Source organism: Sphaeramia orbicularis, chromosome 6 (assembly GCF_902148855.1).
Source record: "Sphaeramia orbicularis chromosome 6, fSphaOr1.1, whole genome shotgun sequence".
NCBI lineage: Eukaryota > Metazoa > Chordata > Actinopteri > Kurtiformes > Apogonidae > Sphaeramia > Sphaeramia orbicularis.
The window spans coordinates 5433023-5460616 of NC_043962.1; the positions used below are offsets into that span (position 1 = coordinate 5433023).

At 37.2% G+C, this 27594-nt stretch overlaps 2 protein-coding genes across 6 annotated transcripts in view; one reads left to right on the forward strand and one right to left on the reverse strand.

Annotated features, from left to right (window-relative positions):
* Nucleotides 1-27594, forward strand: part of kiaa0513 (KIAA0513 ortholog) — a 46396-nt gene that overhangs the window by 12419 nt on the left and 6383 nt on the right. For 2 of the 5 annotated variants that reach the window (XM_030136418.1, XM_030136419.1), the window contains exons 2-13: nucleotides 259-807; nucleotides 4045-4144; nucleotides 4341-4414; nucleotides 6066-6136; nucleotides 8404-8611; nucleotides 8733-8773; nucleotides 11340-11412; nucleotides 12004-12081; nucleotides 12857-12886; nucleotides 15487-15567; nucleotides 15890-15984; nucleotides 22240-23848. In XM_030136418.1, the coding sequence (XP_029992278.1) occupies nucleotides 422-807; nucleotides 4045-4144; nucleotides 4341-4414; nucleotides 6066-6136; nucleotides 8404-8611; nucleotides 8733-8773; nucleotides 11340-11412; nucleotides 12004-12081; nucleotides 12857-12886; nucleotides 15487-15567; nucleotides 15890-15984; nucleotides 22240-22289 (1287 nt within the window). In that variant the 5' untranslated portion in view covers nucleotides 259-421 and the 3' untranslated portion in view covers nucleotides 22290-23848. Of the gene's footprint in view, nucleotides 1-258; nucleotides 808-4044; nucleotides 4145-4340; nucleotides 4415-6065; nucleotides 6137-8403; nucleotides 8612-8732; nucleotides 8774-11339; nucleotides 11413-12003; nucleotides 12082-12856; nucleotides 12887-15486; nucleotides 15568-15889; nucleotides 15985-22239; nucleotides 23849-27594 lie in introns of those variants that run through there. The other 3 variants (XR_003935611.1, XR_003935612.1, XM_030136420.1) reach the window with 3 other exon arrangements.
* On the reverse strand, nucleotides 17704-20335 carry LOC115420858 (uncharacterized). Its single transcript, XM_030136421.1, has 6 exons — nucleotides 19915-20335; nucleotides 19751-19821; nucleotides 18504-18680; nucleotides 18335-18393; nucleotides 18199-18264; nucleotides 17704-18075 (listed from the first exon to the last, which is right to left on the reverse strand). The coding sequence occupies exons 1-6, from the start codon at nucleotides 20079-20081 to the stop codon at nucleotides 17956-17958; spliced, it is 660 nt and encodes a 219-aa protein (XP_029992281.1). The 5' UTR covers nucleotides 20082-20335; the 3' UTR covers nucleotides 17704-17955.

The following is a 27594-nucleotide window of genomic DNA, read 5'->3' on the forward strand; positions in this document are numbered from 1 at the left end:
AACATACAGTTAATCAGGAGTCTTTAAAGACTTTAAACTGTTGAGTTAACTAGTTATTTTATATATTGTGTGTAATGAAGAGGAGGGTAAATAATGACTATAACATTAGCACATTCCTTAAAACTGGAATTTTGCACTAAATAAATAATGCAGGTTTGGAAACACTCTTGGTAAATATCCTTTGTAGACGAACGCAATCAGTCATTATGAATCAGTTGTCAAAAGGTGCTTATTATCATGTTCTCCACCTGTTTACAGATGCATTTGCAGTTGTGAGTCGACCCACCATCAACACCCCCAGAGGGAGGGGTGTGTCTGCAAAAACCCACCTGAACCTCTGAGAGCCTCCACTGGGACCATCTGTATGTCCTTGTTCTAAGAATCCAGTTGAAGATCTAACTAAACACTGTCATCTTGCACCATGGAGGGAGTAGCAGTGGACAACCTGATAGACTTTGACGTACCCTCTGAGACTGCAGCGCTCAGCGTGGACGGAGGCCAACACCAAGGACACTCAGACATTTTTTCCCCTGGGGTCCACCATGAGCCGTTACTGCCCGAACCCATGGCCCCAACCAAGCCCAGCTCCCACCACCACCACCACCACCATCACCACGGCCAAGAAGAGGGCGACAGCGACGCTACAGAATCAGCGGACAGCGAGAACGACATGGACCCGCCCTCTCACATGTGGGATCTGAGGCGGTCTTCGTCCTCGTCCGCTCACAGTGGGGAGGACGCTGACGCCGAGACCGTGGAGAGGAGGCAGTTCATGAAGGCTTACGTGGAGAAGATCTTTCATGGAAAGTAAGGACGACATATTATTTGTTGTCTCTGTCTTTGTGCTTTACTCACAGACATTGGAGAGGAAGCAGTATTTACAAGAAAATCTCATTACAAGAGATTGCATCAGTCCCAGAGGGCACAAATGTACATAGACCCAGCCTGAAAGGGAAGTTCCACCGTTTTATTATCATAAAAGCTTAAGTTGTTTGCTTTGATTGTTTTTTAACCTTGGTTTATCCTGGGAAAGTCCATTCAGTATCTGTAATGAAAAAGAAGAACCACAACTAAAGTACCTGCACACTGACACCAGCCAGAACCAACAAAGTATGTATATCTAAGCCCCAGTTTATAACATTTTATCCTGCACTGTTAAAATAAAAACTAAAAAAAGACTCAATGATGGGCCTGCAACCACCAATACCTCAAATGAACCATTGTGCATCTGTTTAATTTACTGTCCTCTGGGGACCCTAAAGCCAAAAATATATATGTTAAAAAAAACTGCTGTAAAATCATGGTATATTAATATTTTTTCTGGTTTTTTCCTGTGTAATTTTTGCAAAACTTCCAAAAGTTCAATATTTTGCAGGATTTTAAAATCATGAAAGTGATATTGGTAGTTTTGAGCAGAGCTGAAAGGGTTTAAGAAAAAAGCTGAAAAATGTTGATATATGAAAATGTTATTGCGTTTTTTTTTTTGTTTTGTTTTTTTGTTTGTGGGAGGATCCCAGCAGGTGTGAAATGGATTAGTCGTGTATAAAAAAGAAAAATGAACACAAATGTTTTGAAGGGTCCCTAAGGGTTAAACTCATAATAAGGTGAATCCATTTTAAACTTTGCCTTTAACAAATATTCAAACACCCAAAGACTCTGCTCCTGGAGACACTGGTTTCCACCTCCATCCTGTGATTAAGTTTAGGACTGTTGTGTCTGGATGAATGCCACCACGTTATGGGCACTGGGGATGAGCTGGTGGATGAAGGTGCCCTTCAGCTACTTCATCTTATCACAGAGAGTGCTAAGTATTAGTCTAATCCAGACCTGAATGTCCCATCTGCATTCAGCTTTGTGACTTTCATACAGTGCAACCTTGATGCTGCCCTGCTAGTTTTCCTAGATGCATCCACCCATCTCTTTAATCAGGTTTTTGTGCCCATTCACAGCGTGATATCCCAGGAACAGCTCGACAAAATGTCTTGGCACAAATATTCACTTGGACCTGAGACATAACATTTCAGATTATGATGCAAGAATAATGGCTTTATCTGACTGACCTTAATGGGTCATGTTGGCTTATTTCTAGCTTTTCTCTGTGAAATGTGTCCCTTTTTGACCTTGTTTCTTTACATTGTCCCCATGACATTTCAGCAAATTTATTCCAGCGTTTTTCATTCCTTTACCCAGACACTTGTTTGGATTTGTTGTGGAGCATCGCTTTGTATTTGTCAGCGCTCTGTGGTGCAGACAGTTTTGTCTGACTCAGTGTGTGTATTCAGTCATTCTCAGGTCAACACTGATCCATTTTCATCCCCCAGAATGACTGGAGACATTTACCCCGGCTGTGACTCCCATAAGTCACCAGCACAAGCCCCTCGGGGACAGCGGTCTGACTGACACATGGATATTTGATAGATCCAATGTGAAGGGGTGAAATGCCAAAAGGGAGAGCCTAAATATCAGGGAAACCTCGTCTATACTTTCACACAATCTTTTAGGACATTTTGCATCTGACCCTGCTTAAGTATCACTTTCATCTCGGCGCTGTTGACCTCTGAGGTCAGTCGCCCACAGCTGGAACATTAACACAGTGACCTTCTGGATAATGTCATTACCTGTGTTGTCCAAAAGAATTTGTTGAAGATCTCCTGTAGCTACTTCAGGGCCATCAGTGTTCATGACCATTTGGTAAATTCTTTTTTCCATCATGAAGCAGAAACATTGAACAGTTAATATTGTGTGCTAATAAGTTGTCGTCGTAGGTGAAATGTGAGGAATTCCCTTCAGTCATGTCAGTACCTTGGCTCCAAAATGACACTGACGTAGAAGTATCTTAAAGTTGTAATACAGCTGACAGCTGCTGGGATTGGCTCCAGTTGGCTCCTGGCTCATGTAGACTTACACTGAAGTTCTCTCTAGAAATACTCACTCAATAATCAGGTTATGACATAGCCTATGCTTTGAGATTTTTGGTTTATTTAATGAAACACATTTTTCCCTACAGACAGCTTCACTGTAGTTGTGGTTCATAGGTTCCACTTGATGAAATATACCATTTAGGACTTAGCATTATCTTACCTGTGACCCCTTGGGCTCCTACAGTCCCGCCCCTTTTGTCCACATATGGCCATTTCTGGTCCCAATAAGCCAAGCCTCATATCACTGGCTTCAGATCAACAGAATTGAAACCAGTGGGTTACGGTCACAGTTCCTCTGTCTCCTAGTTGTATATAGTCTTGTTTCAATATTGTGAGAATGTCCCTTTTACCAAAAAATACTCTTAATACCTTTAATGAAATTCCTTCAAAGTGCTGATTACCAGATACAAGGGCCAGAATTGACTATATTTGGACAAGAGGTGTTGCAAGAGCACAAAGGGTGACATGCAGGGGGATGATGCTAAGCTAAGCTAGGCTAAGCTAATGGTAGACACCAGCTTACTGGTAAACTTCATCATCCATTCACATAATGTGTCCTTTTGTGGTCTTGATAGTGTAATTTATTGACTACATCTGCAGGAACAAGTAAGTTTCGCACAATAAGCAGAAGGTCCTGAAGTCAGACTAAGTAGGTAATAGAGCTGTCAGTCACACCTGTCCATTAAAACCTTACATGACAGACATCGAAGCCTTCTATTTACAGCATCTAGTGGCTGCAGTTTTACACTTTAAGATGCATTTTGGAGCTGAGGTCCTCACTTGGTCTGGACAGATATGGATGTAAATTAACACGTGACTGGTTTATATATGTGTAGAACAACATAGCAGTAACTGTTATGTTAGCAGGTGAAGCTGAGGAAAATGTTTTTCAAGATTCACATGAAAGTGTAAGATTATAGCAGTGTGAGCTGTCAGTGTTAACAGGTAATATTAGCTGTCAGAATACACTGGACAAGTCAAAATTCATCTCCAACTAGGGTCAGCATCTGCATTAGCATTTGTCAGATGTGAAATTGTTGAAGCACAATTCTTATTTGAACACAGTAGTTTTTTTAATATTGCTTTTTCGTCCACTAAACTAAGATTTGACCGATTTCCGTAGGGAGGACTTCGACCAGGAGGAGAAGGCTCGGTTCGGAGAGTTGTGCAGTGGAGAAAATGGCAAAGGCAGGGAGTGGTTCGCCAAATACGTCAGTGCACAGGTAACAAAAGGAAATAATGAGTTTATACCGTATGTAAGTGGATAATGATGAATGAATTACAATTTGGTAAATTAATCAAAAATATATTTAAAATAAACAAAACAATGGACTTTAGATTTTTAATAATAATTAAGTTAATATTTTTGTGTACATTTTTATACACTCAACAGTAATTGTTTTTATCATGTGTTCACAGCGCTGTAACTCTAAATGTGTGAGTGAGCCCACCTTCTACAGACTGGTGCAGTCGTTTGCCGTTGTACTTTTTGAGTGAGTCTGCAACTGCTTCTATTTGTCTAATTTTTTACATGCCTATTCCTGTTGAAAGCAATGTTAAAATAGAATCTTAAATTATTAGATAATAAACTAATATTGGTTAACTTTCTAGCAGTAGGTTGATAATTTCTTGTATTATTTGGTAACGGGAACAAAAAAACTCTATTCATTTAGTGTTTAATGTTTAGTTTTTGGACAGTGTAAGATCTATTATATCAGACTTTAGATGCACACACATACTTCTTACTCATGTTGTAGGACGCAATTTTATTTCCAGACCATAAACTGCACATATGCCTGATTTATTTAATGATTTAATGATATTTTATGTAAAATGTCCTGCTTAAAATGCAACCAATATCTTGACTCATTTCTTAGCTGACATGTTAGAAGAAGATGCTGTGTCTGTTTGGAGGAGATATCAGAAAAAATCAGTTCTACTCTTGTTACAGTTCATCTGTAACAAGTGAGAAATCTCTTCACAGTTTACCCATGGAGGTTTACCAAGTATTATCTATTCATAGCTGCCATCTCTGTATATACTGTCTGTTTTTGGGCTTGTTACAGTACCTAATTTAGTTAGCTTATAACCTATTTAGGGGTATAGCTAATGCAGTGTTTGCCTTGTGATTGAGGAGACAGGCCTACGTTTACACTGCAGGCAAAAGTGGCTCAAATCTGATTTTTTTGCCCATATGTGACCCATATCAGATTTTTAATGACAGTCTGAACAGTCATGTTGTATTTCACCTGATTTTAACATCACTGAAATGTGACAGACATTACAAATCTGCCCTGGAGGAGGTGGGACCCGGAAAGATCCTTATTTACTTCCTTAAACACAATATGATACATGTGATGTCACGTCTTCTACACATGTGGATCACTTCAGAGCTGTTTTGTTTTTGCAAAATGTGCTGCCGAAGTTAAAAAAAAATTAAATCCATGTGTTTCTGAGGTACATGGAAGAACATTCAGAAGCATTGTACAGGTTTCAGAGACTGGCTTTGACAAATAAATCCTATTTAAGCAAAGATTATAACTGTGTCATTCCCAAAATTTTTAGCCACACTGGAAAAAATCTAAATCATACCAAGTGTATTTTTCTCATTTCTAGCCCAAATATCTCATGTCACTTAAAATAAGACATAATCACCTAAAGAGCAACTTTTCAGTAAGATAAAATAACTTATTTTTTGACAATAGGCCTTAAAAATCTTATTTCAAGAAATCTCTCTAAGATAATTTTCACTTGTTCTATTGGCAGATTATTATTTTTTGCTTGAATTAAGCAAAAAAAAAAATAAAAATCTTGAATTAAGCAAAAAAAAATCTGCCAGTGGAATAAGTGAAAATTATTTTTTCTTGAAATAAGATTTTCCAGATCTATTGTCTAAAAATTAGTTATTTTATTTCAATGAAAAGCTACTCTTGGTGATTATGTCTTATTTTAAGTGTGAGATAAGTGTAAGATTTTTTATCTTGACTCATTCTTAACTCCTCACAATCATGATCTTGTCTTGGTTTAGCTGGTGTTCAGTATCACCATACTTCACTGTCTGTTTCAGCTTAAATCATTTTCATCAGTTGTGTCATTTTTGGTTCCTCCCTCTAAAAGTGACTTGCATGTTGTGTTGGTTTACAGATGTTACCAGATGGATGACTACACCCCCGCCAAAAACCTCATGACCATGTGCTTCACATATTATTACATCGGTAAGGTTACATTCTCCTGATATTGTCCCACTTAAATGCCAGGTTCTGCTGTTGTTGAACCTGCTGATTAAATCATTCATCACTCAAATGCACAAATAATCACCTCCTAATTGGAAAGTAAGAGAGTGAGAGAAAAGCAGTGAGTGTGCATGGTGCTGATTCAGGCTGAACCGCCACAGGTCGGCTGTGGTTTGTCTTGAAGCAACAATTTGTGGCATTACAGAAGCTGTTTTGTGCTCATGCAAGCAGGAAGCTTTAAGTGATTAGTGAATCAGTCTGGCGCAGTGCATTGCATCAACATCAGTCTGCAGGCATGTCTGCACATACGGCTATAGGTGATCAAGCACAAGCATAAAAATAACTGCAGTTTGACCTAAAACACAAATACACTCAGCAGATTTTCAGACTGAAGGATCTATTTTCTAACAACAATAATCTATATAATATAGTGGGTCCTTATGTGTAATTGTCAGTCATGCACACTTTGTGAAAGAAGTCTTCAGATCCTTTATCAGATACACAAACATATCGGTAATTTAGATTTATATCAAAATGAAATTTCAATGCAATGGCTCAGCAGGAATAAATAAAACAGACACTATATATATATATATATATATATATATATATATATATATATATATATATATATATATATATATATATATATATGTATATATATATATATATATATATATATATATATATATATATACACACAATAAATTAAATAAGCATATAAAAACTGTGTATCAAGTAATAAAACCTATGATGATCAGTTATATAAAAAACTATGGTTATATTACAGATCCTTATCCTTTTAAAGTAAAAATTTTAATAACATTGTAAAATGATTACTCTACAGGTAAAGTATGTGCATTCAGTGCTTTACTTACATAAACATATATGGGCATTGTTAACTCAGACTGAACTTCCAGTTTAGTATATAATAATTTTTCCACATTAGTTGTGTATTTAAACGACTGTCTCTGTTGAGTTTGTTGATGCTACCTAATTCTATCTCTAAGCTAACAGAAGGTGCATTTCCACAAATACATTTAGCCTAAGTTTCACATTTTAAAAATTGCTGTGGAAAAGGCATAATTCATCTGGACTTTTCCACAAACAAAGTAAGTTCTGATATAGTGAACATTAAATGCTGACAGATTTACCTGAAAGCAATAAAATGGATAACAGTAGCAATGTGTTGGATGTATTACTGAGAATATTACATTATTGCTGTCTCATCCATGTAAATATATCACCATCAGCTATATTCGATGGAAATCAGATACAAAACGCTCTTGTTCTGCTGCGTTTATTATATTATTACAGTCATATAGCCTATAGCACCACCTTCTGATGACGCTGCTGAGTTTAGCTTCGTCATTCCAAAACAGATTATAGGAATACACATAATTAGTTTTTTTTTTTTTTTTTTTTAATTTAACCTTTATTTAACCAGGAAAAGGATCCCACTGAGATTAAGAACCTCTTTTTCAAGGGAGTCCTGGCCAAGAGACAGCATGAAACACAACACATAGTTACAACATCCAATTACTCCATACAGTTACAACAAACAGTAATTTACAGGACAATTCAACCTATGAAAAACACGTGCAAGTCATTGAGTTCTTCTCCAGCACTTTGAGTTTGGATTTAAAAGCATTCAGGGAGATCAGTTCAGACAGTTTCCAGTCTTTTAGCAGCATATTCCATGTGGATGGAGCAGAGTACACAAATGCCCTTTTTCCCAGCTCTGTACGGGCAAATGGCACAAAGAGGAACAAATGCTCGTTCGATCACAGACAGTAAGAATCAACACTTCTTCTCGTAATCAAACCACAGATATAGGAAAGCAGTAGCCCAAGTATGGCCTTATAAATGAAGGTATACCAGTGTCCCAGCCTCCTAGTGGACAGGGCAGGCCAGCCCACTCTGGAATACAAGTCACAATGATGTGTCATGGTTTTAGAATTTGTAATAAACCTCAGAGAAGCATGATAGACAGTGTCAATCATTTTTCAAGTTTTTCTTACTTTTCAAAATTTCACTTTAAAATCATCAACTTATAATAGAAACATGGTCAGTTTGTAGTGTTGTTGTTGCTGTAGAGGAGCAGAAAACCAACAAAAAAACTAACAAACCTCATGTGAGCAAAACTTACATAATGTGCTTTTTCACCTGCATTAATTAGTAGAAAACCGTATCCCATTTCCCAAACACAGTAGTTATTATCACTGTGTACTGTCTCCTGTCTCGTTCAGGGAAGTCCCAGCCGTCCCCCTCAGAGCTTCTGGACCGTGGAGGACCTCCAGTTGGTCTGGACTCGTATCTGAACAAGGCCAACTCATGGCTCACTGGGAAAAAGGACGCAGCTGAGCGTCTCCTTAAAAACACGTCTAAATCTGACGTCAAAGGATTCTTCGGAGGTCTGGAGAGCAAACTGAGGAGCTCGATGGGTCCCAAGGCTGAGTGAGCAAAGGCTTTCTCCTGTCTCAGTTTATTCCTGTGTGTTCATGTGTTTCTATACTTATACTCTTTTTTTTTTTTATACTTTTTTTGTTCTCTTGCTTGTCATCATCCTCATCTCCAGGGATGGAGAAAATCCAGCTGAGACAAAGCCCAGATCACCAGGTACAGAACAACAAAATCATCCAATTCCAATGCAGAGGGTGTCATGGATTTGTCCTGCTTCACTTCTCTTAACCCTCCGTGATCCCGCCCACAGAGGTCTTTCCTAATCACAGAAAGCGCCTAATCTGTGCAGCACCGTAGTAATGTCGCTTTTTTTTTCATAGTTTGTAACTTTTTTTTTTGTATTTCATCAACTTGTGCTTAAACAAAAACATCAAACACTCAATAATTGTCATATTTTTTTAACCCTTTCAATGCCATGTTTGTAATATAAACAACATTTTTCGATGCAAAAAACACAAAAAGTTTTTGTTTTTTCTTCAATATACTACATAAAAATGAATTCATCTTCTGAACCGCTTTATCCTCGTGACAGTCGGGGGGGGGGGCTGATGCCTATCCCAGCTGTGTTTTGGGCAAAGGTGGGGTACAAGCTGTTGAAGTAAAATCACAAACCTGGTTCAAAGTTTGCTGTGATGAGTGTAGCTTTATTTAGTGTTCTGGAGCACGGTGAGAGTACAGATGCAGACAGAGTCTGTTTCGGTAGTCTGACCCCGAATCTACGTTTTCAGATGGTATTTATACAGTTACCTCAAAGCAGTCAACAGAAAACTGAAGACAAACAAAGTAATAAAGAAAAAGGGGGTTGTACTTCAGGAAGGAGCCAAGGGAATTTGCATTCAAGGGAAAGGGGAGGGGGTTGCATTCCAGGAAGGGGGAAGGATTCACACCAAGGGGAGGGAGGGTAAGTCTCTCAGACCTGGTGGAGGCATCTTAACTTATTATCAAAACATCAGTGGTTAATGCTAAACAGGTTAACTCAGCAGGAAACATGAAACAAAAGGGTGCCTTCTGTGCTCTCAAACAAAAGGACACACATTTTCTTCCTCAAAGTGGGGTAACCTAATCATCAGTTCAGTGCAGGGCTGACATATAGTCGGGAAAAAATTATTAGACCATCAGAAGTCATCAAAAACAAAGGTTATGCAATCCAGTACTAACTCCTGTATGTATCATGTGACTAAAACAGACAGAAAAGAAAACACGGAATGCCTAAATGCACTGTTTTTGTCAGTCCAATGTCATAGATATTGATGTAAGAACTGAAGTGATTTTGGTTATTATCAAGAAAACCTGGAAAATGGATAGATATCAGCTCTGAAATTAAACTACTATGAGCTATTTTTGTTGTTATCATTATATTTGTCCAAACAAATGGACCTTTAGTTGGACCAGGCATTAAAATGAACAAGAAACTGAAGAAAACAAGGGGTGGTCTAATAATTTTTTCCGCAACTGTAGAGACAAACAACCAACCACTCTCAAGTTCACATTTTATGAAATTTAGATTAATCACTTAATCTATTAAATGCATATCTTTGGACTGTGGATGGAAGCTGGAGTACCTGTATACCACCCCCGTCAGCTGGTGTTGGAATCAAACCTAGGACCTTCTTGCTGTGAGGCATTAGTGCTATCCACGTGTCACCCTGTACATAAAAAAAAAAAAAAAACATACATAAAAATAGGATTACTTTTTTTTAGTTTGTCATCCTGGCATATATGAATGACTAACAGCAACATTGGTTCATATGCATTATTATTTTTTGTGCTTGGTCAAATGTTAAATGCTAAAATGTGTTAATGCACATTTGTGGGTGTTAGTGTAGTCATTTTCAATTGTTTACAATGTGATGATTTTAGTGGCTGGGACAGAATATTAAAAATCATGCAAAATGAACAACTTTTAAATTCTGACTTAATACAAATTATGAAAAATGATTTGACCTCTTATAACATGAAGTGCAAAGTGTGCATAATATTATCCAGTTGATATGTGTTGTCCCTTACCTTCTGGTATTGTTCTTACCATTGCTGTATTTGCTGCCCTTTATCATTTGTGGTATTGTAGTTTTTTCTTACCATTGTTAGTATGTAATTATTATAATGTAAGTTGACAGTTAACTGTTACCTGTGGTAACACCACCAGGAATGTACTTTGTTTCTATTTTTCACACACATTTTGGTTATATAATGTAAATACTGTCGAATGAGTTTATTTTGATTTGGTGTAGGCCTTTTTTGTTCATTGTTCTTGCTTGAAGCCTAAGGACAAAATGTTAGTATGATAAGTTATTTGATGATGAGAATGGGGGTTAAATGGGATTAAATAAGTGTTTCTTCTTCCCACTCCTTTTTGAGTGTAAATGAATGGTTTTTGAATTTTGAACTGGCATGTATTCTGTAAATGATGGAAATGTATTTATTTTTTGTTTATTTATTAGGGATCATGCACATTTATGAACATTGCTGTATAAAAAAATACACCCATGTAAATATGCCAGAATTAGTAAAAATAACTACTTTTCATTTGCAGTCCCTAGGCAGGTGACAGAAACAAAACATAAAACAGCCAACATTAGTACATCACTCATTTGCTATAAATAAACAAACAAATAATTGAATGAGTGAATGAATGAATATGTTCACCTGGATACCAGAAGGTTACATGTGATGTTCAATGTCTGCTCTGCTGGTCACTGTTGTTTTTTTGTGCATTTCACAGTATCTGAGGCTCCAGAGGAAAAGAAAGCAGAGAAGGTGTATCTGTACACACACCTGAAGCAGCAGCCCATCTGGTAAGACGAGCAAACCCACACTTCAGCGAACAGATACAGCAGGTCGATCCATGCTCTGTCACCGTCTGTCATTAGAAGACCATTATGTGGTCATTATTTAAACATTTTAGTCCATTAGTCCATCATGACTGTCTGCAGAAATATGATATCATGTACAGCGGCAAGAAAAAGTAGCCTCTGACATGTATTAGTTTTCTGTATGAAATGGCCATAAAATGTGATCTGATCTACATCTCAGTCACCAATATAGACAAAAACACTCAATAAAGACATGAAATATTATAACTGTTCGCATGGTATTCTGTTAAGCACGTTCAGTTTGTTTATACTAGTGACTTAGATGCAGATCAGATCACATTTTATGACCAATTCATGCAGAAAACTGGAAAATGTCAAAGGGTTCACATACTTTTTCTTGCTACTGTATCTGGATGAATGAAGAGAAGAAAGAAATGGATGCAAAGTAGGACATAGAAATATAAATAATGACAAAGTAGTGAAGTATTTGTATTTTCCATCGCTGAACAAACATTTATTTAGTTCTGTAGTAGTTCTTTGTTATGACCAAATGTTATTTTTCCTGTATCTCAGGCACACACTGAGGTTTTGGAACGCAGCGTTTTTTGATGCCGTCCATTGTGAGAGAAAGAAGAGATCGCCAACAACCAGGTGAGACCGACGAAAGGATGAAAATGAAGACAAATAAATAAATAAAACTTTCTGTAGCGTATATTGGTATAAGTAGAGCTGTACTGACTTTAAAGACCTCTGTGTTCAGTCTGATTCAGTCTAATCCACTACTGATGAAAATCTGACACCATCACCTTCTCTTCTCTTCTCTTCTCTTCTCTTCTCTTCTCTTCTCTTCTCTTCTCTTCTCTTCTCTTCTCTTCTCTTCTCTTCTCTTCTCTTCTCTTCTTCTTATTCTCTTCTCCTTTTCCTCCTCTTCCTTCTTCTGTTCTTCTCCTTCCTCTTCTCCTCCTTCCTCTTCTTTTTCTTCTTCTCCTTCTGTTCTTCTCCTCCTTCCTCTGCTCCTCCTCCTTCTTCCTTTACTTTTTCTTCTTTTCCTTCTGCTTCTTCTCCTCCTCCTTCTGTTCTTCTCCTTCATCTGCTCCTCCTCCTTCATCATGTTCTTTTTCTTCTTCTCCTTCCTCTGCTTCTCCTCCTCCTTCTCTTCTTCTCTTTCCTCTGCCTCTCCTCCTCCTTCTTCATTTTCTTCTCCTTCTCTCCTCCTCCTCCTTTTTCATGTTCTTTTTCTTCTCCTTCCTCTGCTTCTCCTCCTCCCTCTGTTCTTCTCTTTCCTCTGCCTCTCCTCCTCCTTCTTCTTCTTCTTCTTCTTCATTTTCTTCTTCTTCTCCTCCATCTTCTTCTTCTCTTCATCTGTTTGTTTTTCTTCTTCCTGTGTGATAATCCTTTTGTTTCCTTGTATCTTGCTGCGGTGCAGTGGAACGCAGGATGAAGAGAAAGACGAGAGGTCTGTCCTGTTTGTTCCCTGCCTTCAAAAAAGAAAACAAATACAAATAAAACCCAGAGTTAATATTAATAAAGGCAGAGAGGGCAGGGAGGGCAGAGGCTTTGTGGTTGAGTAGACGTTTTTCACATCCATGATCAGATCAGACAGAGTTCAAACTGAAAGGACGCTGTTGTTTAGCTTTATGATGTTGGCGAAAACCATGAAATTAGTAAATAAACTGTTTAATAACTGACAATAGTGTCTGAACATGTATCAGCATTATGACCCTGGAGACTTTCCAGGATAGATGACCTTTAAAATGACCTCAGGAAGTCAAAATAAATGATAAGGGAGTCAAGAAATTACATCTAAGGGAAGAAAAACAGCACAGTAAACCACGGCGGTGCCTCAGATGTGATGGATGACTAAACAGTTGTGGTCAGTGAGGGTTAATGTGAGAGCAGGTTGGTGTTTAACCCTGTGGTGAAGGGTGAGGCTCCAGGTCTGGGACTTGACCTGGGTCTAATTTGTAGTTTGTCAGATACATGTGATGGTAAATCCACAGCCCAGAGACTCAGAGACTGTGTTGTGTATAAATTAAAAGATAAAATCTGCTTAATCACATCGGAGCACTAATGTCCACATTGCTTAGTTTACAGATTGGTACAGGTTTTTCTTGCAATTCTAATTGGATTACTGCTTTTGTTTAAGTCATTTGGTTTCCCTGAATGCTCTTTTTCACCGGTTCTTGTTCTGACATGATGACGTTTCAGTTTGCATGTTGTAGTTGTCCAATCGGTGATGTGATTCACTGCCGTCACGCTTCTTTGGTAGTCATTTTTGTGGTTTTCTTTAACAAGTAAAGTCGTGACATCTTGTGCAAAGACACGGATAATGAATAATGTGTGTATGGTATTTATATCTGGAGTGGGAAACCAGTGCAGCAGATCCACTGCAGTCTGCACATGTTCTCTGCCTCTTCACAGCCCACTGTGTATTAACACCATTCATCTCCTTGCATGCTTTTCAGCTTTTCCTCTCCCTCCACCAGCATGTTCTTATTGCTATGTCTTTTTTTTACTATCTGTGCATCCTTTGTATCCACTGCAAATGGATTTGTGCAGGAAAATACGCATCAAATGGAAGTCAGTATTACAAGTATTGTAAATAATAAAATAACAAAAAATTGTAAAATAGAAGAAATGTCAGTGTAATTTTACCAATATTCTGCCTGTTACTTAGTTTTTTGTGCATTTGTACATCAACTGTCATCTGTAAGTTGTAATGAAAATGTGTAAATGATAAACTGAGGCAGAATATTGTTAAAATTGTACTTATTTTTCATAAGAAATTTCAGGTTGATTATGGTTGTTCACGTTATTCACATTTTTTGTGAAAGGATAGTTTGTAAATGTTAACATTTTCAGGGTGTAATTTCACTTTCTCACCATAAAACACAGAAAACTTTGGGGTTGACATTATTTATAGGTTATTATGTTTTTATTTGACCTGTATTTTACTGAGATCAAATAGAGCAGCAGTACAAAATACACACAGGCCTTTACTTTATTCAGGTTTTAATACTACTACCCATTTTAGCACTTAATAAGCATGTTTATTAGCTTTATATTCACACAACATAGACATCATTAGTCAGTTGTTGACAATCTGGTTTCAACACCAATAGGAAATGGTTTGTTTATAAGTGTAGTTTCTGAACAGCATCACAATTCTTGGTTTGTGTGATGACCACCCAAACTATTGATTACCCATACAATTGATTACCACACCAAAACTATGGATTAATGCAGCTTCTATAATAAAGATGTTGTCTCGTGTTTGCAGTCTTCTCCCTGGGATGGGGTTTGTCAATCTGTCAATGAGTATGTGCAGGTGCCACGTTAAAAAGACTGAATTATGAATGCATCGGGCATCGACAGAGCACATATAAGAGACATAATATTGGTTAGGATTGTTAGTTTTCCACGTTGCTAAATGGGATGAATGTTTCACAACGTTAATGTTTGCTTTTCATCTGCTTGTTGACAATGATTCTTTGCAAATGAATCATTTCTTGTTCATTTTTTGCTAATGGCTGGTTATTGTCTTCTTGCTCCTTGTCATTGTTTCATGTGAATCAAGTTGCAGTAATGAACAGTTCCAGGGATGGGTGTCTATTTGGAGGAAGTTGTTTTGTTTTTTTTTTCATTCCAGACGGAGCTGTTTTAACAACCTAAGACTCAGTTTGACTACAAGTTCAGTTCAGTTTGTTTCAAATATGTAACAAAACAAACAAAATAATCCTTTAGTCCATAGAATTAAAACAGATTGCAAGAAAACATGAAAAACTTATACAAAATATGCCTTCATTTGCATATTTGAAAAGGAGTGGGAGGAAGTATAACTTATTTAATTCCGCGCCTTCGCCACAGGACAGTCTGTCCAGGTGAAGAACCCTTTTCTGTTTAATCCGTTCTTCTGTGTTTCTGCTGTGATTCATCAGCGTGGTAGTGACAGGTGATCTTGTTGACGCCCACCCCTGGCCTGTTTGTGTGGACCAGCTGAAGGTCAGGTGAAGACCTTGGATTTAATGCTGCCTCCAACATTTTTCTGTGCTGCAGAGAGAAGTGGGGTCATATGACCCAGGAGGAGAGAGACGACAGCTCCAAAATCGATGAGAACATCGCCTTTGGCCAACTGGGGTGAGGAAGCTGCCACAGTGTTCTCTGTGTACTGACACGGTGAAATAACTCACCCAAGGCAACAACAACAACTGCAACAACAGCAGGAGACGTAGGGAGGCCTCCTGATGGGAAAACACATTACTGCTCCCATTAGTGTTAACAGACCCCACAGCACAGCCTGTTAAAAAAAGATATCACATGTATTCTGTGTTTATTAATCTGTAAAGAACTGCAGATAACTGTACCTTCCATGCATTTATAGAGATTTTAACAGATAACTAAAGTTCCTCTTATACAGTAGTGGGAAAAAGGCTTCAAAATTTGTATTTGTTCCTTTCAGGACCTTCACTCATAACATGCTGGCCTTTGGGCTGAGCAAGAAGCTCTGCAATGATTTCCTGAAGAAGCAGGCGGTCATTGGGAACCTGAACGAAGGTAAAAACACCATTAGGTCTTTATATGTCAACTTGTGCCACCTACTGGTAAATAAAGCCAATAGCAGCTTATAAGAGCACAGATATTATTAACTGTATAAGAGAAGGTGGGCTTGGATCATGGCTTTATCTCTAATTATTTTCCATTAATTCTGACATCATCTACTCCATCAGAATCATCCCTGTTTTCTAATGTGTTTCACTTTAAATTTTCTGTGAACACAACCTGCTTGACTGGTCACATTTAACCTCACCTGTGAATTTCCAGCCTCTCCTCTATCTTCTCCTCTACTTCCTCCTCCATCTACTCCTGCCTCTCTACTCTTTGTCACCTGACAAAAATATGTTGATGCGTAACATATGAACAGATTAGGAATACAATGATCATAGAGTTTGATTGTACAGTTATTGCCTGAGCAAAAAAGGCTTTTACTTTCGATGAATACATGTAATTTATTCCCCAAAAATATCAATAAAATCTCATCTAGAATCTGAGGTTTTATTGTATTTTTCCCACAAATTTTCTTTATTTGTGTTTTTTAAACAGTTGCTCTCTTCCAAAAAAATACATGAAAATAAGTAAAAATAACTTTAAAAAGTGTATGTTTGGCATAAAATAGTGTCTTTTATTCAATATCTGTATTGTTAAGCCTCTACAGTTCTATACCCTTGAAGTAACTTACACTTTGAGTCCTAAAGTAGTGTCTTCTGTCCAGTTTTCTTTTCTTTGACATCCTTCAAATCCTAATTACCAAGCACACACGCACGCAAACAGACACAAATACAAATGTAAATGTAAATGACACTACTGATATTCAAATCCATCTAGCTGACGTGACTCAGGCAGAACAAATGCCAAACATGTTGACAACACTAGTGGTCCACCTGGGGTCCATTTCACAAAGCAGGTTTAGTGAAAACTCTGAGTCTGTTAACCCTGAAATGAGGGTAACTGAGTTTTCCATTTCATGAAGGGAGGTAAACCAAACCAGAGAACGAGGGGTAACTAGCCGGTTTCACAGACAGAAGTAACTTAAGCTCTTGGCCAGTTACCATAGTAACAGTGATGTACCTAACCTGGTCGGGACCAGGTTTTTCCCAATGAACCTCGAGTTTCTCTGTCTCCGCCCTCTTTTAGCCACACACAGTATTTGATTTCCTCATCCATTCAGTCAGCAGGAGAGTTTTGGCCTAACATACTTCTGCCATCTGTCATTTCAATAAATCAGTCAGTAGGTCTATATTAGAAGTCCATAAGGGACAGTAGGTGGAGACTGTTTTCACAAACATAACCATGTCCTTTTGACTACGATCCCATAGATGAAGGTGCAGCATTACTGTGCAGAGAATTAAATATTCGTTGGGACATGGTTATCAGACCGTGCATAGATGTTCTAGCATTTCCAGAATGTTACCTTTTTTGAGCGGTACCGTTTCATGTCCCAGCCCATCATCTACAGACACAACCTAATCCATCCTTACATTTTCAACATTACCAACTGTAGTATTGCTCTCACATCCCAGCAGAGATTGTGTGTTGCGCTGCGTTTCTTTGCAAATGAGACTTTTTTGTATAATGTCGGAGATGCAGAGCACTTAAGTAAGACAACTGTCTGCAGGACGGCAGAGCAGTCAGAGACACTGTATGACAGAATCACTTCACAGATGAAGTCACCGTCATCACCACAGCAAATAAAGACATAAGACACATTTCATTAGGTCTTCTTTATTTCCTACAAATAGAAGAGATAGTTTAGTTAATGTTCCAATAACTCACATAATTAACATCCTTCACCTGTGACCATGCACCCACCTCTAACTTGTGCGCCAGTATTTCAAGTTCTAGATCTGCCCTCCTAATCTGCCGGTCCAAGTATTGCATTTCTTTGTCGGTTTTTTGGATTTTTTTCAGCAGGTGAATTTTGTAAATCTCGTTTACTGGTAACTGGGAATACATAAGGAGGACATTAAATTATACAGTTGCACATGAATTCCACAGAATGAACCTCTGGTGTTTACTGAACATCCATCTCACTGTGTCAATCTGTGGAGTGGAAGTTGAGGGATCCTCCTGCTGCTGTCCAGCCATGCCCTGGTCAAAAGGATGAGAATGTGTTCATACTTCAGTGCAGGCCAAATGTCAAACTATATTCCAGCAGAGTTATAAGAAATATAAATAGGAAGAGAACTATCAGGAACTTATCCAGATGTTTACCTCTACAGGCTTTTCTGGATCCCCCTCTGTAAAGGCAGCAGACACAGTTTCCTCGTGCTTTACGTCCTAGATGAGTGATATGTGTCAGTATATTAAACTACCATTTGGCAAAATCTCTGGAGTATTGCCTGCTTACAGTTACAAGGTCTGTTGTGGCGTCAGGGTGCTCCACCAGGAAGATAGCACCATTAGAATCTGTTGGGACAAAAGAAAAAAAAAACAGATGCAAGGGAAATAAATATTTTTATGAATAGGCTTTAAAAAAAAAAAAAAAAAAAGAAGCTATATAGGCTTAGGCATATTACATTTTATAAAGGCACTTGTGTCTTGGGGGGTGAGCTCAGAGGATGAGCTCCCTCCAGGGATTGCCTCAGCCGCTGGCCTGTCTGAATTCTGTTCTGGACTCAGCTCCTCTGTCTTCATTACAGGTGGTGGTGTTGGGCTACCATCCGGTTTACGGGCCTCTGCCTTCTTTCTGCTAGCTGAACAGAAGTCTGTGTTAGTTTAAATAGGCTGAATTATGAAACAGAACATGATATGATGAGAAGACATTTATGTGTGAAAACAGCATTGTGTTGGGGATAAAACAACTGCACAGTCAAACATCCACTTAATATTAACCCTTTCATGCATGAATCATGAGAACCTTAGTCAATATTTTTTTCTTGAGTGTTTTTATTCCTTGTTAGGCATGAAAAAAACAATGCAACTGAAATTTTTTACGACGCTATTTTTTATGGAGTTACAAAAATGTCCACTCAGCTGGACACCATGCATTTGATTTTTGAAGCAAAGAAACATGTATTTAAAACGCAATATCAGAAAGTGATACACTGTGTGAACACCATGAAATAAAAACATTTTTAAAGCCACTAAGGCTGTTTTATCACATTTTCTTCAACTCTAATACTAGTTGTTACTCAATTCATGGAGATAATATGAAAAAAATTAACTTTTTGATGAAGAAAACTGTTAATTACAGTCTAATAACAATTAGCAATTGATTTACACTAAAACATATTACTGCAGATCAGGTTTATCAAGAACAGCAAAGGTTTTTTTTTTCATTTTATTTATTTATTTAGACAAGGACAATGCAAAATATACATTAATGTATGTATTGTACCAGGTTCTAACACTAGTGCTCATTTCCACCTGTAGTCCCTGAACAGGCTGATGTTCTCACTAAAAAAACAGACATTAGTAAAAACGAAAACATTAAGAAACAGTAAAAAAAAAAAAAAAAAAAAGCATTTCTATAACTCCATCTATATAAAATATTCATTGACATCCAACCATTCACTCTTATTTGTCCCTCTGCAGTCCGTCACACACATTAATGGTCTGAATGTCAGTGTATTATGGGATGGTGCATAAGTGTCCACTGTGTTGGCTGATATAGGGAACTAAAACAACAAAACCCAGGAATAAACAAGAGAATAGCTGTAAAAGAACTGTCCACTGGAGTGACCAGTGTGCATGAAAGGATTAACTTTACAATGTAAAACATGATCCAAATGAGGAACCCCATTAGAGTATGCCCAGGTCTTACTTGCTTGAACAATGTTTTTATATTTCATCTTGAGCTGCTGCCAAGTGCGCTTCTCCCCCGCCGGATTGGACCTAAAAAAAAAAAAAAAAAATTAATATTCTACCATTCCAGCATGTTTTTCCCTGTAATCTTACTGGGACTGAAAGGACTACATTTAAACTCACGCATTGAACTGAGCAGCTATGTTCTCCCACGCAGTCTCCCTCTCTTTTATAGCTGCAGCTGTGTTGCACTTCTTTTTAAAAACATGTTCAAACTCTTTGTATGAGCGCATTAAAGTGTCCAGTTCCAGTCTGGTGAAATACGCGGCCCTCTTCTTCCCCGTTGCCATGGTGACTCGTCGAACCGAGGCTCTATTGATCCTGTGTTTTTGTTGTTTTGTTTTTTATAGTTATGGTGGTGCACGCGCGTAACTCCAGGTGAAACTACTCCGAGTTGATCAAACTAATTTAAATCGACTGTTCTGGAACTGTAAACTCAGTGTTTCCTATCTCAGAGTAGATCCACTTAGAGTTTAAAGTGAGACTCAGAGTTTGTTGAACCCTCTTTGTGAAACGGACCTCTGTGCAACCAACAGGAAGTAGTTCAGGAGCTTTTGTAAGCAGATGGAGTGACAGCGGGGACAGCCAATCACATATAGGTTAGCCAAACTGCAGAGCCAATCGGAGAGCGTTATTTAGGTTAGAGGCGGAACTTCTAGCAGACGCCGACTGTTAACCCTTTGTGTGCCACAATCATTGACTAAACACTAGTGAGTTGAGTACACAGGAGTGGCTGGGTATATTCTACACCCCTGCCTTATAGAGTCAGATAAAGTGATTCTAAATACAGGTATTATGGTGGTTATCTCCACTGGATTTAGCTCTTAACTGAAATAATGAAGTCTGATGCTGAAGTTAGTGTGTCTTCTCCTCTGTTAAGTTTAATTATGAAAGTATAAAGGTACTAAATTATTACGTTTGCTGTGATTTGATGATCCAAGTCCAAAAAAGTCAGAACTGTCTGAACCCTGTAACAATAAATGTCTAATTTATTGAACTTAACCCGCCCGTAGAGGTTCTTTAACCACCAAAAATGTGTTATCTGTGCAGTGATGTGGTAATGTCAAAATGTTCTTCATAGTTTGTTTTTAACTTTTTTACATTTTTTTATTTTATATTTCATCAACTTGAACTATAAACAAAAATACCAAATACTGAATAATTATCTTTTTTTTTTAATCCTTTAAATGCCATGTTTGTAATGTAAACAATACTTTTTGATGAAAAACACACACAAAAAAATTGTTTTTTCAGTGTACTGCATACAAATTTAATTACTTATGTTTTTATTTTTTCATCCTGGCATATGCCAATGATTAACACCAACATTGGTTAATATGCATTATTATTTTTACGCTAGGTCAAATGTTAAATGCTATTGCTTTTGTATGCTTTTGTATTTGGAATTTCCCCTAGGGGATTAATAAAGTAAATCTATCTATCTATCTACAGGGGTTGGAGAAAATAATGGAAACACCTTAAAAAATCAACAAAATATAATTTAATATGGTGTAGGTCCGCCTTTTGCGGCAATTACAGCCTCAATTCTCCGAGGTATTGATCCATACAACTTGTGAATTGTTTCCAAAGGAATTTTAAGCCATTCTTCAGTTAGAATACCCTCCAACTCTTTTAGAGACGATGGCGGTGGAAATCGACGTCTTACTTGAATCTCTAAAACTGACCATAAATGCTCAATAATGTTGAGGTCTGGGGACTGTGCTGGCCATACGAGATGCTCAACTTCATTAGAATGTTCCTCATGCCATTCTTTAACAATTCTAGCTGTATGGATTGGGGCATTATCATCTTGAGGTGAAGGTGTTTCCATTATTTTGTCCAACCCCTGTATGTATGTATGTATGTATGTATGTATGTATGTATGTATGTATGTATGTATGTATGTATGTATGTATCTATGTATGTATCTATGTATGTATCTATCTATCTATCTATCTATCTATCTATCTATCTATCTATCTATCTATCTATCTATCTATCTATCTATCTATCTATCTATCTATCTAAAATGTGTCAATGCACGTTTTTTTACTCACTTGAGAGAAGGATGTTAGTGTTTAACAATCAATTTAACATTCTTTACAATGTGCTGATTTTAGTGAATGGATCAGAATTTTACAAATCATGCAAAAATGAACAACTTCTGAATTCTGACCTAAAACAAATTGTGAAAAATAATCTGGCTTCTCATAACATGAGCTGCAAAGTGTGCATAATATGCTGACACGGATACCGGAAGGTTAATAAACTTAAAGGTTCACTTGCTGCCTTATCTATCCACCCACTGACAGGTCCCATTAGAATGAGATAATCAACATTAATACCACTTTGTCTGTCAGTGTCAGGATGTTATGGCTGAACAGTTTACATCCTAGTATGACTTGAATATGACATTTTTTTCATTTCCTGTGTTTCTCCCCTCTACAGAGCAGTACAAGTTGCTGACTGAACACATAGAGAAAATGGCCGCAGAGTGATTTTGACGACGCCAGGCTGCATTTGATGATGTGTAAAGACAGGCTGACGGCACACGAACACACACACACACAAACACACACAGCAGTATATCATCAGCTCAGAGTCGCAGTGAACAAACTCTCAGTTCAGTCTGACTGTCGTTGCATTTGTGTGGTGCAGTTTGCAGGAAAAACAACCTATATTACTGTAGTGAACCGTGCCATAGTTGTAGCAAACCCTGTTTTATCCAGTGTGATCGTGCTCCTGTGCGCCCCCCAGTGTCCTGTATCAGCAATAAAACATCATCCTCCATATGTGTATCGTAGATCTTTAATATCTGTATCTGTGAAGCCATCCAGTATAAAACAGCCTCAGAGTCACACACTCTGGATGAATACATTATGTGTACATTATATATCCTGTATGCTGTTTTAATCGGTGTTTCCATGGTAACCATATCTATTAGATGTTAGCGTGGCACCTCTAGCGTCTGTTAAAACACTGCATTACCCAGAAGGCCTGGGTCTTATAACCACACAGCAATAACTCATAAAGTTGGTCTAAATCTGCTCTTTTGGTGGTTTTTGAAAGGGCCAGTTTCCTGCCAAACCTTAAGAAATATGTTTTACAAACGTCCTGTGATTCAATAACAATGTAAGTTTGCTTTTCAGTCCAAAATATCACATTTGAAACATCATTAGAGGATGTGATTTGTTGGAAAATTTTAATGTGACCCAAATATACATCAAGCTTAACTTTTTAAAGATAATTTTAGATACTTAAATTCCTGTTCATTACTTTATTTTATTTGCTGATACTTGTTCTGTTAAATGGCCTCACAGCGCCACCTGTTGACATGGAGGGTCAATTACTCAGGACATCGGTGTGAAGATCAAGCCAAAGGTGTAAGACATACTGTAGTTGTTTCACACACGAATTATTCACCTGTTTACTGTGGCTGTTAATAGACGATTTGTTCCTTAGGTTTTGGCAGGAAATGATCTCTGTAGAGTTTGGTCCGTTTTCAGTCACAGAGAAGTCAGTTCAATTGAATACTGAATATTTCCACATGCTTGGGTTTGCTTTGTGTTACATGTTTTATATCCCTCTTGGCTGTAAAAACACAAAGCAATAGTGCAGCTCTGACATATTTATCCTGTTCTAAATCCTCAGACATTCGCTGACTCGTCAAATAGAACGAACACAGTATCTCTCTGAATCCTTTTGCCTTCTGTTCAGTCTTCCTTCTGTTACTGCCTACTTCAGTCCAAACTCTGGCACACTTTACAATCTGATATTACTTCTCTATTTTTTAATTAGATGCTTCTTTTTTTATCCAAAGTGCCTTCTGTGGATGTGAACGTCCTTGTTGCTACTCCACTCTCCTGCCAGCATCACTCTAACTGATTTGTTAAACGATTTCTGCACTTGACTAAAACTGAGAGTGTATTGCTATTTGCGTTTTCAGTATTACTTCAATAATAATGCTTTTATTATCTGTCACCGTAACTGTGTGATAGATTTAATACTGTTGCGTCTTGTCCCACCAACTCCAGCATGTGTTCACATCAAGCAGCTGCACAGACACTGATGTGAGCTCTGCTTCCTGCATTACTTTATGTCACCACTAGGGGGTAGCATTGTCTTCATCCACAGCAGCAGAAGCCACTCTGAACCCCCCTCTTTAATATACAGTATATTAGTGTGGATATGAGGATGATGGGTTCCATTGCAGATCAATCATCTATTGCAGGGGTGTCAAACATACGGCCCGTGGGCCAAAACCGGCCCGCCAAAGGGTCTAATCCAGCCCACAGGATGAGTTTGCAAAGTGCAAAAATTACACTGAAGATATTAACAGTGAAGGGTGTTGAACTTATTTTAGTTCAGAGGCCACATACAGACCAATATGATCTAAAGTAAAATGGTATCATAATAACCTATAAATAATGACAACTCCAAATGTACTTCCAGGGTTAATGTGAAAAAGTAAAATTACATTATGAAAATATTTACATTTATAAACTATCCTTTCACAATAAAACCCGAATAACATGAACAAACATGAACAGCCTGCAGTGTCTGATGAAAAATAAGTGCAATTTTAACAATAGTATGTCTCAGTGTATCATTTACACATGTGCATTAGAATTTACAGATCACAGTGGATCTATAAATACAGAAAACATTTAATAACAGACAAAATATTGGTAAAATTGCACTTATTTTTCTCAACACATTTCTTTTATTTTACTGCTTTTATTCTTGCAAAATTGGCTTCCATTCGATGCATATTTTCTGGCACAGATATTAAAAATGAGAGACAGCAATAAATCTGAACCTGAAATATCTTAAGAAAATTGAGTGTAATTTTACCAATGTTCTGCCTGTGACTAAATGTTTTGTACATTTGTAGATCTACTGTGATCTGCAAGTTGTGAGATATAATATTATTTTTCTTCAGAGATTTCAGATTGCACCCGGCTGTTCAGGTTAATCATATTTTCATTATGTAATTTTAGCTGTTTTACACCTAAAAGTGAAATTTTTATAATTATTAATAGGTTATTATGTTATTATTATACTGGTCTGACTTACTTTAGATCACATTGGGCTGAATGTGGATCCTGAACTAAAATGAGTTTGACACCCCTGATGTATCGTATCATTTTGTAAAATACTGTACATATTTCTATGTGTGTTGTGTTCTGTTATCATGTGCTGCTGTTTGTGACTTTTTGGGTCTTAAATTGTAAATGTCAAAAAACAATATGTGTAATGCTGTAATGTGATCTGTGAAGAATGTACTGTATGTTTCATCGGCTGTGACCCTGAAGTGCCCATGTGCAGTGTGTTATATTCTACATTTGTTTGACATTCAAAGTGTTAGTTGCATGTAGTGTGTGCAATAATTCATGTTGATCTAAATCATCGGCGCAACATTGTCAAACCTATGAGAACGCTGTGTATTCTGAGGCTACGTGAACCTCTTTTTCCCTACAATGTTTTTTTTTTTCTTCTAATGTGATCTTAGTAACTTTAAAGGTACAATATGTAACATTAGTGCATGTTTGTGCTTGAACGTCCAGTTACTCTGGGATGTGATTCCTTTCCCTCGTTAAATAGAGGTACCTACAGAGGAGCATGAAAAGGCCAATGACCACACCCACTCGACAGCCATTTTACTCTGATGTTACTCTCAGGGTCAAACATACGGCTCGTGGGCCAAAACCGGCCCCCCAAAGAGTCCAACCCGGCCCGTGGGATGAATTTACTAAATGCAAAAAAATTACACTGAAGATATGAACAGTCAGTGGTGTCGAAGTGGTTTTAGTTTAGGTTCCACATACAGAACAAAATGATCTAAAGTAAAATAATAACATAATAACCTACAAATAATGACTCCAAATTTTCTTGTTGGTTTAATGTGAAAAAACTACTATTATGCCTACAAATAATGATAACTCCAAATTTGTCTTTTTGTTTTAGTGCAAAAAATTATTAAATTAATTGAATTAGGAAAACATTTACATTCCCAAACTATACTTTAACAATAAAATGTGAATAACATGAACAAATACAAACAACCTGAAATGTTTACAGAAAATTAAGTGCAATTTTAACAATATTCTGCCTGTTATTAAATGTTGTATTTCTTTGTAGATCCCTAATGCACACATAAATGATAAGTTGAGGAAAAATATTGTTAAAATTGCACTTATTTCTCTTATAAAATTTTACTTTTTTCAGGTTATTCCCATCTTTTTTGTTTGGATAGTTTGTAAATGTAAATGTTTTCGTAATTTAATTGTATTTCTTGCATTAAAACATTTGGAGTTCTAATTTTTTTTATAGGTTATTATGTTATTATTTTACTGGTCTGACCCACTTGACATCAAACTGGGCTGAATGTGGATCCTGAAAGTAAATAAGTTTGACACCCCTGACCCCTGTTCTAGTGTAAATGTTATCACATGCTACATATTGTATCTTTAATTCTTTCTGCCCTCCTGTGGCTCTAATATTTCAAAGAATCTTTACCTTGTTTGACCAAACTGTTGAAATGTTGACCTGTACAGTATATTATATTTAGCTTAGCATGAGCCATTTGCACTACATTTAATCTCGACATATCCAGAAAATCCCTTGAATAATGTTCCATCGATGCCTTTTCTATTTACTGTGCATGGCCGATGCATGCTCTGCCACAAGGAATCAAAGCATCTCTCTTGTGAAATGTGGACGGTTGTCTTTAATTGACGTATCGGGGAAAAAGAAGTTCCAAAAGTTGTCAACGTTCTCTTCTGTATCAATCTGCTGAGATTCATAATGAAGGAACACATTTAGTTTATGTCGTATTGGCTTGGAGAAGGTGATCAGAATAACAAATAACACATACAGTCGAGGAAAAAATTATTAGACCACCCTTGTTTTCTTCAGTTTCTTGTTCATTTTAATGTCTGGTACAACTAAAGGTACATTTGTTTGGAAAAATATAATGAAAACAACAAAAATAGCTCATAGTAGTTTAATTTCAGAGCTGATATTTATCCATTTTTCAGGTTTTCTTGATAATAACCACAATCACTTCAGTTCTTACATCAATATCTATGGCATTGTACTGACAAAAACAGTGCTTTTAGACTTTTCATGTTTTCTTTTCTGTCTGTTTTGGTCACACGATACACACAGGAGTTAGCGCTGGATTGCATAACCATTGTTTTTGATGACTTTTGATGGTCTAATGATTTTTTCCGTGACTGTATGCTAAGTAGCTAATGTTAGCAAGTGTTTTCTCTTTAACTTTTGCAGATGGACAAGCTTGGTTAGCTCTGTTAGCCGACACTGTCACATAAATGAATGGTTTAAATAAAAGTCATTAAAATTGTCCAAACTTGTGACTCAAACTAAGCTTTAACTCTGGTATCACTGCTGTCCTGGGTGAGGAAACTATTAACGGTTAGCATCCATACACGATACTGTCACTTCTCGTGAGAAAAAATGTAAATGATTGGTTTAAATGACACTGAGCCACCTGTTTACGGTTCTACAATTTGTTTTTGTTTTTTTTAGAAATGGTCTGCCTCGGAATAAATGTGTTAAATCTTACATATTTTAATAAGATGAATTGGAATCAAATGACAAAGTGCTGGTTATTTGATGTTTTCAATGTATATGATGAAGTGTTATTCCACATATATGTTGGTTTCTGTCTATTTATTGAGTAGATTTATAAATGTTCCAGTATAAAGAACCTGTAAAGTGAATGTATTGTAACGTACAAACAGACAGACACAAACATTCCTTTAGACTTAAACCAATTCT

What these genes read in the sequence shown, in the direction of transcription:
- LOC115420858 (XM_030136421.1), bottom strand. Translation starts at nt 20,081, where the DNA reads ATGGCAACGGGGAAGAAGAGGGCCGCGTATTTCACCAGACTGGAACTG. An exon ending in TAAAAACATTGTTCAAGCAA is followed by an intron (nt 18,681 to 19,750) that starts GTAAGACCTGGG and finishes ACTTCTGTTCAG; the next exon opens with CTAGCAGAAAGAAGGCAGAG. An exon ending in CCACAACAGACCTTGTAACT is followed by an intron (nt 18,265 to 18,334) that starts GTAAGCAGGCAA and finishes TCACTCATCTAG; the next exon opens with GACGTAAAGCACGAGGAAAC.